The sequence below is a fragment of the Mobula hypostoma genome, chromosome 8, assembly GCF_963921235.1.
Source record: "Mobula hypostoma chromosome 8, sMobHyp1.1, whole genome shotgun sequence".
Classification (NCBI taxonomy): domain Eukaryota; kingdom Metazoa; phylum Chordata; class Chondrichthyes; order Myliobatiformes; family Myliobatidae; genus Mobula; species Mobula hypostoma.
Genome location: NC_086104.1, coordinates 125,979,446 through 125,999,017, shown reverse-complemented (window position 1 = coordinate 125,999,017; position 19,572 = coordinate 125,979,446). Strand labels below are relative to the sequence as shown.

General features: G+C 54.0%; 1 protein-coding gene across 16 annotated transcripts in view; it reads left to right on the top strand.

Moving 5' to 3' along the window:
* The window catches only part of LOC134350907 (glutamate receptor ionotropic, kainate 5-like), a 170,889-nt gene that overhangs the window by 82,978 nt on the left and 68,339 nt on the right, over nt 1-19,572 (top strand). For 15 of the 16 annotated variants that reach the window (XM_063056743.1, XM_063056738.1, XM_063056734.1 and 12 more), the window contains 2 exons: nt 10,410-10,467; nt 18,030-18,163. In XM_063056743.1, the coding sequence (XP_062912813.1) occupies nt 18,082-18,163 (82 nt within the window). In that variant the 5' untranslated portion in view covers nt 10,410-10,467; nt 18,030-18,081. Of the gene's footprint in view, nt 1-10,409; nt 10,468-17,955; nt 18,164-19,572 lie in introns of those variants that run through there. The other variant, XM_063056726.1, reaches the window with a different exon arrangement.

Here is a 19,572-nt window from a genome sequence, read left to right as displayed (position 1 = left end):
GCTGCACTGTGGTGGGGCGGTGAGGAGAGAGTGGTGCACTGTGGTGAGGCGGTGAGGAGAGAGTGCTGCACTGTGGTGGGGCGGTGAGGAGAGAGTGCTGCACTGTGCTGGGGCGGTGAGGAGAGAGTGTTGCACTCTGGTTGAGGCGGTGAGGAGAGAGTGCTGCACTCTGGTTGAGGCGGTGAGGAGAGAGTGCTGCACTGTGGTGGGGCTGTGAGGAGAGAGTGTTGCACTGTGGTGGGGCGGTGAGGAGAGAGTGCTGAACTCTGGGTGGGGCGGTGGGGAGAGAGTGTTGCACTGTGGTGGGGCGGTGAGGAGAGAGTGCTGCACTGTGGTGGGGCGGTGAGGAGAGAGTGTTGCACTGTGGTGGGGCGGTGGGGAGAGAGTGGTGCACTGTGGTGAGGCGGTGAGGAGAGAGTGCTGCACTGTGGTGGGGCGGTGAAGAGAGAGTGCTGCACTGTGGTGAGGCGGTGAGGAGAGAGTGGTGCACTGTGGTGAGGCGGTGAGGAGAGAGTGCTGAACTCTGGGTGGGGCGGTGGGGAGAGAGTGTTGCATTGTGGTAGGGCGGTGAGGAGAGAGTGGTGCACTGTGGTGGGGCGGTGAAGAGAGAGTGGTGCACTGTGGTGGGGCGGTGAGGAGAGAGTGGTGCACTGTGGTGGGGCGGTGGGGAGAGAGTGTTGCACTCTGGTTCAGGCGGTGGGGAGAGAGTGTTGCACTGTGGTGGGGCGGAGAGGAGAGAGTGGTGCACTCTGGGTGAGGCGGTGAGGAGAGAGTGCTGAACTCTGGGTGGGGCGGTGGGGAGAGAGTGTTGCACTGTGGTGGGGCGGTGAGGAGAGAGTGCTGCACTCTGGGTGGGGCGGTGAGGAGAGAGTGCTGCACTGTGGTGGGGCGGTGAGGAGAGAGTGCTGCACTCTGGGTGGGGCGGTGAGGAGAGTGTGCTGCACTGTGGTGGGGCGGTGAAGAGAGAGTGTTGCACTCTGGGTGAGGCGGTGAGGAGAGAGTGCTGCACTCTGGGTGGGGCGGTGGGGAGAGAGTGTTGCACTGTGGTGGGGCGGTGAGGAGAGAGTGCTGCACTGTGGTGGGGCGGTGAGGAGAGAGTGCTGCACTGTGGTGGGGCGGTGAAGAGAGAGTGCTGCACTGTGGTGAGGCGGTGAGGAGAGAGTGGTGCACTGTGGTGAGGCGGTGAGGAGAGAGTGGTGCACTGTGGTGGGGCGGTGAGGAGAGAGTGTTGCACTGTGGTGGGGCGGTGAGGAGAGAGTGCTGCACTGTGGTGGGGCGGTGAGGAGAGAGTGGTGCACTGTGGTGGGGCGGTGAGGAGAGAGTGCTGCACTGTGGGTGGGGCGGTGAGGAGAGAGTGGTGCACTGTGGTGGGGCGGTGAGGAGAGAGTGCTGCACTGTGGTGGGGCGGTGAGGAGAGAGTGGTGCACTGTGGTGGGGCGGTGAGGAGAGAGTGGTGCACTGTGGTGGGGCGGTGAGGAGAGAGTGTTGCACTCTGGTGGGGCGGTGAGGAGAGAGTGGTGCACTGTGGTGGGGCAGTGAGGAGAGAGTGCTGCACTCTGGGTGGGGCGGTGAAGAGAGAGTGCTGCACTGTGGTGAGATGGTGAGGAGAGAGTGTTGCACTGTGGTGGGGCGGTGGGGAGAGAGTGCTGCACTGTGGTGAGATGGTGAGGAGAGAGTGTTGCACTGTGGTGGGGCGGTGGGGAGAGAGTGTTGCACTCTGGTTCAGGCGGTGGGGAGAGAGTGCTGCACTGTGGTGGGGCGGTGAGGAGAGAGTGGTGCACTGTGGTGGGGCGGTGAGGAGAGAGTGGTGCACTGTGGTGGGGCGGTGAGGAGAGAGTGCTGCACTGTGGTGGGGCGGTGAGGAGAGAGTGTTGCACTGTGGTGGGGCGGTGAGGAGAGAGTGCTGCACTGTGGTGGGGCGGTGAGGAGAGAGTGCTGCACTGTGGGTGGGGCGGTGAGGAGAGAGTGCTGCACTGTGGTGGGGCGGTGAGGAGAGAGTGCTGCACTCTGGGTGGGGCGGTGAAGAGAGAGTGCTGCACTGTGGTGGGGCGGTGAGGAGAGAGTGTTGCACTGTGGTGGGGCGGTGAGGAGAGAGTGCTGCACTGTGGTGGGGCGGTGAGGAGAGAGTGGTGCACTCTGGGTGAGGCGGTGAGGAGAGAGTGCTGAACTCTGGGTGGGGCGGTGGGGAGAGAGTGCTGCACTGTGGTGGGGCGGTGAGGAGAGAGTGTTGCACTGTGGTGGGGCGGTGAGGAGAGAGTGGTGCACTGTGGTGGGGCGGTGAGGAGAGAGTGCTGCACTGTGGTGGGGCGGTGAAGAGAGAGTGCTGCACTGTGGTGGGGCGGTGAGGAGAGAGTGCTGCACTGTGGTGGGGCGGTGAAGAGAGAGTGCTGCACTGTGCTGGGGCGGTGAAGAGAGAGTGCTGCACTGTGGTGAGGCGGTGAGGAGAGAGTGCTGCACTCTGGTTGAGGCGGTGAGGAGAGAGTGCTGCACTGTGGTGGGGCGGTGAGGAGAGAGTGCTGCACTGTGGTGGGGCGGTGAGGAGAGAGTGTTGCACTGTGGTGGGGCGGTGAGGAGAGAGTGGTGCACTGTGGTGGGGCGGTGAGGAGAGAGTGCTGCACTCTGGGTGGGGCGGTGAGGAGAGAGTGCTGCACTGTGGTGGGGCGGTGAGCAGAGAGTGGTGCACTGTGGTGGGGCGGTGAAGAGAGAGTGGTGCACAGTGGTGGGGCGGTGAAGAGAGAGTGTTGCACTGTGGTGGGGCGGTGAAGAGAGAGTGGTGCACTGTGGTGGGGCGGTGAGGAGAGAGTGCTGCACTGTGGTGGGGCGGTGAGGAGAGAGTGGTGCACTGTGGTGAGGCGGTGAGGAGAGAGTGCTGCACTCTGGGTGGGGCGGTGAGGAGAGAGTGGTGCACTGTGGTGAGGCGGTGAGGAGAGAGTGCTGCACTGTGGTGGGGCGGTGAGGAGAGAGTGGTGCACTGTGGTGGGGCGGTGAGGAGAGAGTGTTGCACTCTGGGTGGGGCGGTGAGGAGAGAGTGTTGCACTGTGGTGGGGCGGTGAGGAGAGAGTGCTGCACTGTGGTGGGGCGGTGAAGAGAGAGTGTTGCACTGTGGTGGGGCGGTGAGGAGAGAGTGCTGCACTCTGGGTGGGGCGGTGAGGAGAGAGTGGTGCACTCTGGTGAGGCGGTGGGGCGGTGAAGAGAGAGTGGTGCACTGTGGTGGGGCGGTGAGGAGAGAGTGCTGCACTGTGGTGAGGCGGTGAGGAGAGAGTGGTGCACTGTGGTGAGGCGCTGAAGAGAGAGTGGTGCAGTGTGGTGGGGCGGTGAGGAGAGAGTGTTGCACTGTGGTGGGGCGGTGAGGAGAGAGTGGTGCACTGTGGTGGGGCGGTGAGGAGAGAGTGTTGCACTGTGGTGGGGCGGTGAGGAGAGAGTGGTGCACTGTGGTGGGGCGGTGAGGAGAGAGTGCTGCACTCTGGGTGGGGCGGTGAGGAGAGAGTGCTGCACTGTGGTGGGGCGGTGAGGAGAGAGTGCTGCACTCTGGGTGGGGCGGTGAGGAGAGAGTGCTGCACTGTGGTGGGGCGGTGAGGAGAGAGTGTTGCACTCTGGGTGAGGCGGTGAGGAGAGAGTGCTGCACTCTGGGTGGGGCGGTGAGGAGAGAGTGGTGCACTGTGGTGAGGCGGTGAGGAGAGAGTGGTGCACTGTGGTGGGGCGGTGAAGAGAGAGTGGTGCACTGTGGTGGGGCGGTGAGGAGAGAGTGTTGCACTGTGGTGGGGCGGTGAAGAGAGAGTGCTGCACTGTGCTGGGGCGGTGAAGAGAGAGTGCTGCACTGTGGTGAGGCGGTGAGCAGAGAGTGGTGCACTGTGGTGGGGCGGTGAAGAGAGAGTGGTGCACAGTGGTGGGGCGGTGAAGAGAGAGTGTTGCACTGTGGTGGGGCGGTGAAGAGAGAGTGGTGCACTGTGGTGGGGCGGTGGGGAGAGAGTGTTGCACTCTGGGTGGGGCGGTGAGCAGAGAGTGGTGCACTGTGGTGGGGCAGTGAGGAGAGAGTGCTGCACTCTGGGTGGGGCGGTGAAGAGAGAGTGCTGCACTGTGGTGGGGCGGTGAGGAGAGAGTGCTGCACTCTGGGTGGGGCGGTGAGGAGAGAGTGCTGCACTGTGGTGGGGCGGTGAGGAGAGAGTGTTGCACTCTGGGTGAGGCGGTGAGGAGAGAGTGCTGAACTCTGGGTGGGGCGGTGAGGAGAGAGTGCTGCACTGTGGTGGGGCGGTGAGGAGAGAGTGGTGCACTGTGGTGGGGCGGTGAGGAGAGAGTGTTGCACTCTGGGTGAGGCGGTGAGGAGAGAGTGCTACACTCTGGGTGGGGCGGTGAGGAGAGAGTGCTGCACTGTGGTGGGGCGGTGAAGAGAGAGTGTTGCACTGTGGTGGGGCGGTGAGGAGAGAGTGCTGCACTCTGGGTGGGGCGGTGAGGAGAGAGTGGTGCACTCTGGTGAGGCGGTGAGGAGAGAGTGGTGCACTGTGGTGAGGCGCTGAAGAGAGAGTGGTGCACTGTGGTGGGGCGGTGAGGAGAGAGTTTTGCACTGTGGTGGGGCGGTGAAGAGAGAGTGGTGCACTGTGGTGGGGCGGTGAGGAGAGAGTGCTGCACTGTGGTGAGGCGGTGAGGAGAGAGTGGTGCACTGTGGTGAGGCGCTGAAGAGAGAGTGGTGCAGTGTGGTGGGGCGGTGAGGAGAGAGTGTTGCACTGTGGTGGGGCGGTGAGGAGAGAGTGGTGCACTGTGGTGGGGCGGTGAGGAGAGAGTGTTGCACTCTGGTGGGGCGGTGAGGAGAGAGTGGTGCACTGTGGTGGGGCGGTGAGGAGAGAGTGCTGCACTCTGGGTGGGGCGGTGAGGAGAGAGTGCTGCACTGTGGTGGGGCGGTGAGGAGAGAGTGCTGCACTCTGGGTGGGGCGGTGAGGAGAGAGTGCTGCACTGTGGTGGGGCGGTGAGGAGAGAGTGTTGCACTCTGGGTGAGGCGGTGAGGAGAGAGTGCTACACTCTGGGTGGGGCGGTGAGGAGAGAGTGCTGCACTGTTGTGGGGCGGTGAGGAGAGAGTGGTGCACTGTGGTGGGGCGGTGAGGAGAGAGTGTTGCACTCTGGGTGGGGCGGTGAGGAGAGAGTGCTGCACTCTGGGTGGGGCGGTGGGGAGAGAGTGCTGCACTGTGGTGGGGCGGTGAGGAGAGAGTGTTGCACTGTGGTGGGGCGGTGAGGAGAGAGTGCTGCACTGTGGTGGGGCGGTGAGGAGAGAGTGGTGCACTCTGGGTGAGGCGGTGAGGAGAGAGTGGTGCACTGTGGTGGGGCGGTGAAGAGAGAGTGGTGCACTGTGGTGGGGCGGTGAGGAGAGAGTTTTGCACTGTGGTGGGGCGGTGAAGAGAGAGTGGTGCACTGTGGTGGGGCGGTGAAGAGAGAGTGCTGCACTGTGGTGAGGCGGTGAGGAGAGAGTGGTGCACTGTGGTGGGGCGGTGAAGAGAGAGTGGTGCACTGTGGTGGGGCGGTGAAGAGAGAGTGTTGCACTGTGGTGGGGCGGTGAAGAGAGAGTGGTGCACTGTGGTGGGGCGGTGAGGAGAGAGTGTTGCACTCTGGTGGGGCGGTGAGGAGAGAGTGGTGCACTGTGGTGGGGCGGTGAGGAGAGAGTGCTGCACTCTGGGTGGGGCGGTGAGGAGAGAGTGCTGCACTGTGGTGGGGCGGTGAGGAGAGAGTGCTGCACTCTGGGTGGGGCGGTGAGGAGAGTGTGCTGCACTGTGGTGGGGCGGTGAAGAGAGAGTGTTGCACTCTGGGTGAGGCGGTGAGGAGAGAGTGCTGCACTCTGGGTGGGGCGGTGAGGAGAGAGTGGTGCACTGTGGTGGGGCGGTGAGGAGAGAGTGCTGCACTGTGGTGGGGCGGTGAGGAGAGAGTGCTGCACTGTGGTGAGGCGGTGAGGAGAGAGTGCTGCACTCTGGTTGAGGCGGTGAGGAGAGAGTGGTGCACTGTGGTGGGGCGGTGAAGAGAGAGTGGTGCACTGTGGTGGGGCGGTGAGGAGAGAGTGTTGCACTGTGGTGGGGCGGTGAGGAGAGAGTGGTGCACTGTGGTGGGGCGGTGAGGAGAGAGTGCTGCACTGTGGGTGGGGCGGTGAGGAGAGAGTGGTGCACTGTGGTGAGGCGGTGAGGAGAGAGTGCTGCACTGTGGTGGGGCGGTGAGGAGAGAGTGGTGCACTGTGGTGGGGCGGTGGGGAGAGAGTGTTGCACTCTGGGTGGGGCGGTGAGCAGAGAGTGGTGCACTGTGGTGGGGCGGTGAGGAGAGAGTGCTGCACTGTGATGAGGCGGTGAGGAGAGAGTGCTGCACTGTGGTGGGGCGGTGAGGAGAGAGTGTTGCACTCTGGGTGGGGCGGTGAGGAGAGAGTGTTGCACTGTGGTGGGGCGGTGAGGAGAGAGTGCTGCACTGTGGTGGGGCGGTGAGGAGAGAGTGTTGCACTGTGATGAGGCGGTGAGGAGAGAGTGCTGCACTGTGGTGGGGCGGTGAGGAGAGAGTGCTGCACTGTGGTGAGGCGGTGAGGAGAGAGTGCTGCACTGTGGTGGGGCGGTGGGGAGAGAGTGCTGCACTGTGGTGGGGCGGTGAGGAGAGAGTGTTGCACTGTGGTGGGGCGGTGAGGAGAGAGTGGTGCACTGTGGTGGGGCGGTGAGGAGAGAGTGCTGCACTCTGGGTGGGGCGGTGAGGAGAGAGTGCTGCACTGTGGTGGGGCGGTGAGGAGAGAGTGCTGCACTCTGGGTGGGGCGGTGAGGAGAGTGTGCTGCACTGTGGTGGGGCGGTGAGGAGAGAGTGTTGCACTCTGGGTGAGGCGGTGAGGAGAGAGTGCTGCACTCTGGGTGGGGCGGTGAGGAGAGAGTGGTGCACTGTGGTGGGGCGGTGAGGAGAGAGTGCTGCACTGTGGTGGGGCGGTGAGGAGAGAGTGCTGCACTGTGGTGAGGCGGTGAGGAGAGAGTGCTGCACTGTGGTGAGGCGGTGAGGAGAGAGTGGTGCACTGTGGTGGGGCGGTGAAGAGAGAGTGGTGCACTGTGGTGGGGCGGTGAGGAGAGAGTGCTGCACTGTGGTGGGGCGGTGAAGAGAGAGTGGTGCACTGTGGTGGGGCGGTGAGGAGAGAGTGCTGCACTCTGGGTGGGGCGGTGAGGAGAGAGTGGTGCACTGTGGTGAGGCCGTGAGGAGAGAGTGCTGCACTGTGGTGGGGCGGTGAGGAGAGAGTGGTGCACTGTCGTGGGGCGGTGAGGAGAGAGTGTTGCACTCTGGGTGGGACGGTGAGGAGAGAGTGGTGCACTGTGATGAGGCGGTGAGGAGAGAGTGCTGCACTGTGATGAGGCGGTGAGGAGAGAGTGCTGCACTGTGGTGGGGCGGTGAGGAGAGAGTGTTGCACTCTGGGTGGGGCGGTGAGGAGAGAGTGTTGCACTGTGGTGGGGCGGTGAGGAGAGAGTGCTGCACTGTGGTGGGGCGGTGAGGAGAGAGTGTTGCACTGTGATGAGGCGGTGAGGAGAGAGTGCTGCACTGTGGTGGGGCGGTGAGGAGAGAGTGCTGCACTGTGGTGGGGCGGTGGGGAGAGAGTGCTGCACTGTGGTGGGGCGGTGAGGAGAGAGTGTTGCACTGTGGGTGGGGTAGTGAGGAGAGAGTGCGTGGCTGCTGGAGGGGCAGTGAGGAGAGAGTGGTGCACTGTGGGTGAGGCGGTGAAGAGAGAGTGCTGCACTGTGGTGGGGCGGTGAGGAGAGAGTGCTGCACTGTGGGGGAGGCCGCACTAGTGAGGAGAGAGTGCTGCACTGTGGGGGTGGTGAGGGGTGCCATGTGTGGGAGAGACAGTGAGTGGAGTGCCATGCAGTGAAGAGAGAATGCCATGCTGTGGGAGAGACTGAGGAGAGAGTGCTGGAGAGGTGAGGGGAGAGTGCCAGCTGAGAGAGTGAGAGGGAGTGCCACTGTGCTGTGGGTGGGAGAGACAGTGAGGGGCCATGTGAGAGAGGGAGTGCCATGCTGTGGGAGAGACAGTGAGGAGAGAGTGCCATGCTGTGGGAGAGACAGTGAGGAGAGAGTGCCATGCTGTGGGAGAGACAGTGAGGAGAGAGTGCCATGCTGTGGGAGAGGCAGTGAGGAGGGAGTTCTGTGGGAGAGACAGTGAGGGGAGAGTGCCATGCTGTGGGAGAGGCAGTGAGGGGAGAGTGCCATGCTGTTGGAGAGACAGTTAGGGGAGAGTGCCATGCTGTGGGAGAGACAGTGAGGAGGGAGTTCTGTGCTGTGGGAGAGACAGTGAGGAGGGAGTTCTGTGGGAGAGACAGTGAGGAGAGAGTGCCATGCTATGGGAGAGACAGTGAGGAGGGAGTGCTGTGCTGTGGGAGAGACAGTGAGGAGGGAGTGCCATGCTGTTGGAGAGACAGTGAGGAGAGAGTGCCATGCTGTGGGAGAGGCAGTGAGGAGAGAGTGCCATGCTGTGGGAGAGACAGTGAGGAGAGAGTGCCATGCTGTGGTAAAGGCAGTGAGGAGGGAGTTCTGTGCTGTGGGAGAGACAGTGAGGAGGGAGTGCTGTGCTGTGGGAGAGACAGTGAGGGGAGAGTGCCATGCTGTGGGAGAGGCAGTGAGGAGGGAGTTCTGTGGGAGAGACAGTGAGGGGAGAGTGCCATGCTGTGGTAAAGGCAGTGAGGAGGGAGTTCTGTGGGAGAGACAGTGAGGGGAGAGTGCCATGCTGTTGGAGAGACAGTGAGGAGAGAGTGCCATGCTGTTGGAGAGAGTGAGGAAAGAGTGCCATGCACTGTGGGAGAGACAGTGAGGAGGGAGTTCTGTGGGAGAGACAGTGAGGGGAGAGTGCCATGCTGTGGGAGAGGCAGTGAGGGGAGAGTGCCATGCTGTTGGAGAGACAGTTAGGGGAGAGTGCCATGCTGTGGGAGAGACAATGAGGACGGAGTTCTGTGGGAGAGACAGTGAGGAGAGAGTGCCATGCTATGGGAGAGACAGTGAGGAGGGAGTGCTGTGCTGTGGGAGAGACAGTGAGGAGGGAGTGCCATGCTGTTGGAGAGACAGTGAGGAGAGAGTGCCATGCTGTGGGAGAGACAGTGAGGGGAGAGTGCCATGCTGTGGGAGAGGCAGTGAGGAGGGAGTTCTGTGGGAGAGACAGTGAGGGGAGAGTGCCATGCTGTGGGAGAGGCAGTGAGGAGGGAGTTCTGTGGGAGAGACAGTGAGGGGAGAGTGCCATGCTGTTGGAGAGACAGTGAGGAGAGAGTGCCATGCTGTTGGAGAGAGTGAGGAAAGAGTGCCATGCTGTGGGAGAGACAGTGAGGAGGGAGTTCTGTGGGAGAGACAGTGAGGGGAGAGTGCCATGCTGTTGGAGAGACAGTGAGGAGAGAGTGCCATGCTGTTGGAGAGACAGTGAGGAGAGAGTGCCATGCTGTGGGAGAGACAGTGAGGAGGGAGTGCTGTGCTGTGGGAGAGACAGTGAGGAGGGAGTTCTGTTGGAGAGACAGTGAGGGGAGAGTGCCATGCTGTTGGAGAGAGTGAGGAGAGAGTGCCATGCTGTGGGAGAGACAGTGAGGAGGGAGTTCTGTGGGAGAGACAGTGAGAGAGTGCCATGCTGTTGGAGAGAGTAAGGAGAGAGTGCCATGCTGTGGGATAGACAGTGAGGAGGGAGTGCCATGCTGTTGGAGAGGCAGTGAGGGGAGAGTGCCATGCTGTTGGAGAGAGTAAGGAGAGAGTGCCATGCTGTGGGATAGACAGTGAGGGGAGAGTGCCATGCTGTTGGAGAGGCAGTGAGGGGAGAGTGCCATGCTGTGGGAGAGACAGTGAGGGGAGAGTGCCATGCTGTTGGAGAGAGTAAGGAGAGAGTGCCATGCTGTGGGATAGACAGTGAGGAGGGAGTGCCATGCTGTTGGAGAGGCAGTGAGGGGAGAGTGCCATGCTGTTGGAGAGAGTAAGGAGAGAGTGCCATGCTGTGGGATAGACAGTGAGGGGAGAGTGCCATGCTGTTGGAGAGGCAGTGAGGGGAGAGTGCCATGCTGTTGGAGAGACAGTGAGGGGAGAGTGCCATGCTGTGGGATAGACAGTGAGGGGAGAGTGCCATGCTGTTGGAGAGGCAGTGAGGGGAGAGTGCCATGCTGTTGGAGAGAGTAAGGAGAGAGTGCCATGCTGTGGGATAGACCGTGAGGAGGGAGTGCTGTGCTGTGGGAGAGGCAGTGAGGAGGGAGTTCTGTGGGAGAGGTGTGAGGAGAGAGCACAGAGAAGTGGGAGGAGTGCTGAGGACAAAGTGCCATGGTGTGAGAGGGGCAGTGAAGAAAGAACACCGGGCTGTGGGAGAGCAGTGAGGAGGGAGCACTGTGCGAGGGGTGGTGATGGGGGCGGGGTGTTGTATAATCACATTTAGTTGAAGGGCTAATGGAGGATTGCTTCTCTCTCAGGTGGACATAAGGGATCCCATGGCACAGTTTGCAAGAAGAGCAGCTGAATTATCATCTGGTACGGCTCTATTTCTGTCAGTTCGTTACATTTCTTACTGCCGCTCTGTATGCATTGCAGTTCTGCCTCTGCTAGTTGCCTCGAGACATGGTCAGAAGTTCTATGTCTCATTCCCTCTCTGTTTCCCACTGTTGCCAGATATGGCCCTGGTTTGTTCACCTCTGGACATTTTAATTGAAATTCTCAGTCCAATGGACACAAAACTCATACTTGCACTATCCCCAGTGTATTTACTTTCACAGTGATCCCGGTACATTCAACCTGACAGTTTTCCCAGTGTATTCACTCTTTACATTTCTCCCAACATACTCCTTCCACAGCGTTCCCAGTGTAGCTGATGCCACAGTGTTCCTAATATTGGAATTGGTTTATTATTGTCACATGTACTAAGAAACAGTGAAAAGCTTGTCTTGCATACTGTTCATACAGATCAAATCATTACACGGTGCATTGAGCTAGAAGAAGGTAAAACAATAACAATGCAGAATAAAGTGTAAAAGCTACTGAAAGAGTGCAGTGCAGGCAAACGATAAAATCCAAGATCATAAAGAAGCCAAGAATCCACCTTATCGTTCAAGCAGGGTAGAAGCTGTCCTTAGGCCTGGAGGTATGTGTTTTCAGGCTTTTGTATCTTCTGCCCTCTGGGAGAGGGGAGGAAAGACAATGTTTGGGGCGGGTAGGGTCTTTGATTGGCTGCTTTACTAGGGCAGTGAGAAGTGTAGAGAGAGTGTGTTTCCTCTCACCGTGTTCCCATTGTATTTGCTGTCAGTGCTCCCACTATGTATTCTCCATCGCAGCGTTCCCACTGTACTTGATCTCACAGTGTTCCCAGTGTACTTGGTCTTACAGTGTTCCAGTACACCTGTTAATACAATGTTTCTAGTATATTTTCTTCTGACAGAGTGTACCCAGTGCACTTGCAACAGTGTTCCCAGTGTATTTTCTCTATCACAATGTTCCCACTGTATTTTCGCTATAGACATGAAGCACCCCATTTTCTCCAGAGATCATACCCAGTGGAAGGCACCGGGTTGGGACAGTACTTTCCCCAGACTCTGGGACAGCTGTCCTTTCCTGGTACACTTGCCGAACTGGGCAGTGTACTGGAGCCTCAGGTCTCTCCACTCTGCCTGGGCTGACTGAGATCCTACTAGTTTTCTGTCTCCCCCTCTGCACATTTTGTGCCCCGAGCATATTGCAGATTTATCTGTGAACGGGGCTGAGAAGCCAGCAGCTGGGGGACCACTAACTTAGTTTCGTCCCAGAGACATGGATTTGATCCCAATCTGTGTGTGTGTGTGTGTGTGTGTGTGTGTGTGTGTGTGTGCGCGTGCACGTGTTTGCATGTTCTCTCTGTGACTGCAGTGGATAGGATAATTGCCCTCTATATACTGTCCCTAGTGCGTAGACAGACCTGGACATTTGATTGGAATACAGTGGTTTTAGTGTAGATGGAGAAAGACAGAGTCGTACAGCAGGGAAACATGCCCTTTGACCCAACTCGTCCATGCCGATTATGCTGCCCAGTGGACTAGTCCCATCTGCTCATGTTTAGTCTGTAGCTCTTTAAACCTCTCCTCTCCATGTACTTAATCAAGATGAATTTGAAATATTGATAATGTGCTCTCTTGCCCACACACTTTCCGTCCCTCTTCCGTCCGGGAGAAGGCTCAGGAGCTTGAAGACTCATACAGCCAGATTTAGGAACAGATTCTTTCCAACTGTGATAAGACTGCTGAACGGATCCTGACCCGAATCTGGGCCGTACCCTCCAAATGTTCAGACCTGCCTCTGGCTTTTTTTGCACTACCTTACTTTCCATTTTCTATTTTCTATTTATGATTTATAATTTAAATTTTTAATATTTACTATCGATTTGTACTCCAGGGAGCGGGAAGCGCAGAATCAAACATCGCTGTGATGATTGTACATTCTAGTATCAATTGTTTGGCGACAATAAAGTATAATGTCTTCAGCCAGTATTTCTGGCAGCTCATTCCAAACATGCACCACCCTCTGCATGAGAAAGCTGCCCCTGTTGTCCCTTTTTAAATTTCTTCCTTATGTTATTAAACCTTTTGCCCCCCTATTTTTAGTACCCTCCTCTTCCCCGGGATGAAGACTGTGCTTTCACTGTCCATGCCCTTCATGATCTTATATACCTCTATCGGGTCACCACACAATTGCCTACGTTCCGGGGAATGAAGTGCAACTCTACACAACATCTCTTTGTAAATTGGGCCTCCAAGTCCATGCAACGTCATGGTAAATCTTTTCTGTACTCTTTCTAGATAAATAATGTCTTTTCTGTAACAGGATGACTAAAGTTGTACATGATATTGCATGACTTATTTAACTGCAACATAACTTCCCTACTCCTCCACTCAGTTACCCTGACTGATGAAGGCCAGCATGTCTGCTTCTTAATGGGTGCACTAATAGTACTTGGGGCTAGCATGGGCTCAGTGGGCTGAAGGGCCCATTTCCATGCAGTATGATGCTATGATTCCAATAAACGTCTCAAGTAATCTAGTTTTCCTTTAAAGATGTACAGTGGATTCCAGTTAATTAGGACATGTCAGGAGCAGTACATTATGGCTCAATTAAGCCACTGCCTCAGTTAGCCAAATTTTCGTGGAAGTAGTTAAATAATAGTATAAAAAAAAGACAGACTACTGTTTAACAGTAACAAATTTACTTAAATGAAATACAAATTAGAACACTATCAATACTACTCAGTACTATGAAAATGTGTATCAGTTTCTAATAGTTATCGATAGAGGAATTCATCCAGTGAAGCCATGTTCTTTTGATTGATTATGTTACGTACCCCGTAACTGGGTTGCCAAACCAGCAGAAATGGATCACTCAGTTGGAGTCTGGAGTACTAGAACTAAGAAAGTTTTATTAAAGAAACAAGCAACACAGTAATCGAAAGGATAATAAATGCAACAGTTCAGTGATGATAAACACACATGTGCACAGAATTAAGATAACAGCATCAATCAAGCTCTATCGTTGTCTAGGGGTAAATGACCAATTTCAAAATGACTCAAAGTTCAGTCCAATTTAGTAGTTCAGTTCGCAGTAATCGTTGCCATGGCGGTGGACAACGTGGGGGAAGAGAGAGATAGAATAGGAACAACTCATCATTCAGAACGGCTTCACTCACAGACCAGCTTCACTCACAGACCAGCAAGATGGCTCACAGACCAGCGAGATGGCTCACAAACAGCTTTTGGGCGGATCCTTGGTGATGTCACCGACTGTGACCCCTCCTCCAGATGCGGTCGATCCTCTGCAGTGAACCCGGCACCCAGGCAAGGGCGGACACACACCGGGTTCCCGCTGATCGTACCTTTCCACCCTTGTCGTTGTCTGGGACTTCTCACCCACTCGTGAGAAGCGCACCGCTTCCAGGGTCTCGTTACCTCGGGTGGCGTGTGTGTCTGTCTTAGCGAACCTGTCCCTTTTTATCCCCCTGCTGGGGTATCGCCTGTCCATCACTTCAAACAGTTCAGGGTTCAAAGGGGGGAGCCGCTCCAGACAGCTCTTCCTCCCACATCCCTTCATTACACATCTCCAGACGCTGCTCCATTGTTCCTTATCTCTCCTTCCCCTGAGGGCAGGTGGCAGACCAACTGCTGATGCCACTGATGCTAGCCCAGGCCAGCAAACATCTTAATTTTATGTGTATTCTCGTAACAATTATAAATGAACAAGATCAGCACAGACTACCCAGTGCAGACTTTGGACTGCCTTCATACAATACTTTTGATGATTGTACCCTTTAAATCTTTGTTATCATTGTAACATTCAAGATGATTGTTATTATCTTTAAATGCTTTGTAGTTTCTAACTTGTTGAATAGTGAAATTGTTTCGTTTTCACTCCCAGTCATTTTTGTCATCTCCAAGCCTGATTGCTTGAAACTGCAGTGAGGAAAACAGTTCTGAATTGTCTTACTGCTTATTTCTCGCCAACTATCAGTGATAAAAATCACTGTTGTTGGAAGACAAACACACGTCACTGACACTATATAAAAATTGTTCACTCTAAGCACAGTGGAGTGTCTAACGCCCACACAAGTGCACGTGACTGACACTAGCTAGAAACTGTTCAGCAATAACTTCTGACTCTGATTCACTGTATTTAGTTTTTGGCAGATTTAGTGCCCAAGAGATTTAGTGCCAAACATTCTTTCTTCACCCCTCTCCCATCGGGCAGAAGATACAAACCCTGAAAGCACATACCACCAGGCTCAAGGACAGCTTCTATCCCACCGTTATAAGACTCTTGAACAGAACTGTTGTTTGATAAGCTGGACCCTTGACCTCACTGTCTGGCTCGTTATAAAACTGCACTCAGTTATTAACCCTGTAGCTTTTGCACTTAATTCTGCATTGTTATTGTTTTACCTTGTTTGCCTTAATATACTGTCTAATGATTCAAAATTCAAAGTAAGTTTGTTATCAAAGTACATATATGTCACCATATATAGCCCTGAAATTCATGTTCTTGTGGGCATACTCAACAAATTTATAGAATAGTAATTACAAAGCATTTGTATATCAGGGTCAATGAAAGATCAACAAGAGTGGAGAAGATAACAAACTGCAAATGCAAATATAAATACCGTACAGTAAATTGCAATATATGGTGAGAGCATGAGATAATGAGATAATGAGCCCTTGAAAGTGAGATCATTCGTTGTGGGAACACTTCAACGATGGGGCAAGTGAAGTTGAATGTAGTTATCCCTGTTTGTTCAAGAGCCTGATGATGAGGGGTAGTGACTGTTCCTGAACCCGGTGGTCCAAGTCCTGGAGCTCTTCTACTGGATAACCACCACAAATCCGGATTGATTGGGACCTGTGCAGTGCCGGATTAGTGATTTTGCCGAATCATATAAAAGTTGCTGGTGAACGCAGCATCAATGATGCTGCCTGGCCTGCTGTGTTCACCAGCAACTTTTATGTGTGTTGCTTGAATTTCCAGCATCTGCAGAATTCCTGTTGTTTGCCGAATCATAGGTGGTTAGGGTAGGATTAAATAAATAAACACCTCTAACCCGCGTGCTGATGGCCTAAATCTGCTCCTATGTCTTATGGTCTTATAGGAGGAGAAAAAGGATCAGCCATCATTGAATGGTGGAGCAGACTTGATGGGCCAAATGGCCTATTTCTGCTCATATCTTATGGTCTTATAATCACCTCATCCTTGGATAATAAAGAAAAAAGAAATGACAAATGAAAAGCAATTCTTTCACAAATTCGTGTACTGGTCTGCCAGAGTCAACTACAGTTAGTAGCCACTTCATAAATGGAGCAATACTTAATCTCCAAAGAGCATAATGTGCCATTGTCTAGGGGTTGAATTACTAGCATATAGTTAGGTGGCAGGTAGATATCGTAAACATCATTCTTTCTCAAGAGTTCTGCTTTTGGATGCGCAGAGCAGTTATCTAAAATCAGCATTATCTTACAACTTTTGTCCAGACCAACAGAGTCACAGTGTGCTCTCGCTTCTGGAACAAAGTAACGTTCAAACCATTCCAATGTAACGTCAATTGTAATCCATCCTTTTTTGTTGGCGTTGTATATTACTGGAAACTGCTCCATACCTTTGAAAGCTCTGGGACATAAACTCTTGCCAATGACTAACAACTTACACCTGTGGATTCCTGCAACATTAAAGCAGCCCAACACAGTGACATGATATTTTGATGCTTTATAACCTGTTGGAGATACTGCTTTCTCCGTAGTCAGCACTTGTCTTGGAGTACAATGCCAACGTTTCGTCCGCATTGTAGCACTTAATTTTTCATCAGAAGCTAGCTCATCAATAAACTCAGCAGCTGGTTCCTTGTCTACTGACTGTTTCTCACCATACACTGCATGAAATTTTATGCCCTGTTGCTGCTTGAATCGCTGAAGCCACCCTTCACTGTAGTCACACTGATAATCCAGTCCTAACTCTTCATGAGTTCCTTTGCCATCTCTCCTGACAGTTCTACACCTTCGCCGATGCGGAGTTTAAACCACTTTATGGGAACTTTATCTAGTTGTGAACATCCTCCATCTTTCATTACTTTCCTTATGCACCTCTTTTTTTTGATTCGCTGTCAGCGAAGAACTGGACCAACTTTTGTTTTGTTTCTTTATATCATAAGCTGTGGAAGCCAATGTTATACAAGTTGCATGTACTTTTCACAGACACACCACTGTCGAGTTTTTTCAGAACTTCCACGTTATCTTGTATAGATAACGTATGGTGTTTGCACTTTACGAGAAGCACTTCCTTCATCACTGAAGACATGACTGGGGTAGATAAGCACAGGTTATAAAAATAAGTGCAGAATAACATGGAGAAATGATTTGCTTCTTTAAAGACCATGACAACAGCTGATTCTGCTAATGGGGCCACCAAAACAGTGGCGATGGGTTGGTGTGGTGACAATCAAAATTTGAAATTAGGCTGGCGAAGAGTATGTCTGAACCAGTGGTCGAACCGGATTGCTGATTGCCGGATTCAATATGGTCAACCTGTAGCTTCTACCTGATGGCACCAGCAAGAAGAGAGCATAACCTGGGTGGAGGGGATCTCTGATGACAGATGCTGCTTTCCTACTACAGTGTTTCATATAGATGTGCTCAGTGGTTGAGAGGGCTTTAGCCATGATGTACTGGGCCAAATCTCCTACTTTTTGTAGGCCAGGCTGCACCAGTCAATAACCTCTCCACTTCACATCTATAGAAGTTTGTCAAAGTTTTACATGTCATGCCAAATCTCCGTAAACTCCTAAGGAAGTAGTGGCTCTGCTGTGCTTTCTTTGCAATTGCACTTATGTACTGGGCTCACGACAGGTCATCTGAAATAGTAACACGCAAGAACTTAAAGCTGATAACCCTCTCTACCTTTGTTCCTCCGATGAGGACTGGCCCTTGGACCTCTGTTTTCCCTCTCCTGAAGTCTATAATCAGTTCCTTGGTCTTGCCGAAATTGAGTGAGAGGTTGTTGCTGTGACAGCTAGACTTTTAATCTCCCTCCCATATGCTGATTCATCACAACTGTGGTGTCATCAGCAAACCTGAATATGGCGTTGAAGCTGTGCTAAGCCACACAGTCATAAGTGTAAAGCCAGTGGAACAGGGGGCTAAGCACACAGCCTTGTCATACACCTAAGCTGATGAAGGTCATGGAGGAGATGTTGTGCCAATCTGAACTGACTGGGGTCTGCAAGTGAGGTAATCCAGGATCCAATTGCACAAAGAGGCATGGAGGCCAAGGTCTTGGACCTTATTGATTAGTTTTGACGGTATGATGGTATTGAAAGCTGAGCTGTAGTCGATGAAGAGCATCTTGATGTATGCATCTTTGGTCTGATCTGTATGAACAGTATGTAAGATAAGCTCAATAGATGTGACATGGGAGGGCGGTTTAGTTGTCCAGGTTTTCACAGGGTACCATCTCTGAGAACATGCCAGCATGAAACTTGTCTGTTCACATTTTGCACACAGTGCTGCTGTGCCAGTGAAGTGCCAGGTCTCGTGTTCTTGCAGGTGGGTGTCGTGGGACTGTGAACCAAACCTTTTCCATGAGGAGCGGACGAAGATGCAGCTGCTGCCAGCCATGCTGCTTCTGTTACTGATGTTCACCAGACGGAGCCGACAGCTGTTCTCCACACTGCGCATGGGTCAGTGAGCTCAGTCGACAGCGACGGGGCACGTGGGGTAACTCACACCCGCGAATTACGTTCCCGAAGCAGCGTCTCGGTCGATTAACTCCACAGATATATTGTCACTCACTAATAACTCCTGAAACACCAACTTGGTCAATTAACCTCACATGAATATGGTCAGACGTTAATAACTTCCTGAAACACCGCCATGGTCGATGAACCCGCAGATACATTATCACTCACTAACAATGCTCCCAAACCCGTCTCGGTCAATTAATTTCACATGAGTATTGACACTCATTAATAACTCCCTGAAACACTGCCTCTGTTTCTTAACACCACAGGTACAGCATGACTTCCGAATAACATGACCTAAATACTACCTACTTTGATTGATGCTGCAAATACATTGTCACTCACTTAAAAAACTCCCTGAAACTCTGCCTCGGTCAATTTACCTCACATAAATATCGTCACTAACAACGCTACCGAAATACTGCCTATTTGAATGAATCCCACATACCAATTGTCACTTGCTAATAGCTTCCTGGAGTCACTCACTAATAACACTGTGTCTGTTAATTAACCCCACATAAACATCGTCATTCACTAGTAACTCCCCGAAACACCGCCTCAGTCAGTGACTACACATACACCATCGCTCTGTAATAACTCCCTGAAATACCAGCTGACAGAGAACCCATTGACACCTCCAGTTGCTAACAATACGACTGAACACTGTTGCGTAAATCCCACATCACTCTAAATCCCTGAAACACCCCTCAGTCACTCTGCCCCTCTGCCTGCACCCTTCCCCTCACTCATTGCTCCTTCTCTCTCTCCCTCACTCATCATCCCTTTTCTCCCCCTCACTTACTGCCCCTCCTCGCAAACCACTCCCTCACTCATGGTACACTCCTACCTCCCCCTCACACATTAACCCCCTCCTCCCACTTCAACCGCCTCCTCTCTCCCCCCCACACATCAATCTCTTCCTCCCTCCCCTCAAACATCAATCCCCTCCTCCCTCCTCCTCACACATCAATCCCCTCTTCCCTCCTCCTCACACATCAACCTCTTCCTCCTTCCCCCTCACACATTAACCCCCTCCTCCCTCTTCAACCGTCTCCTTTCTCCCCCTCACACATCAATCCCCTCCTCCCTCCCTCTCACACATCAATCCCCTCCCCTCCTCCCCCTCACACATCAAACCCCTCCTCCCTGCTCCTCAAACATCAATCCCCCCATCCTCCCTCTCCTCACACATCAATCCCCTCCTCCCTCCCCTCACACATCAATCCCCTCCTCCCTCCCCCTCACACATCAAACCCCTCCTCCCTCCCCTCACACATCAATCCCCTCCCCTCGCCCACACATCAATCCCATCCTCCCTCCCCCACATATCAATTCCCTCCTCTCTCCCC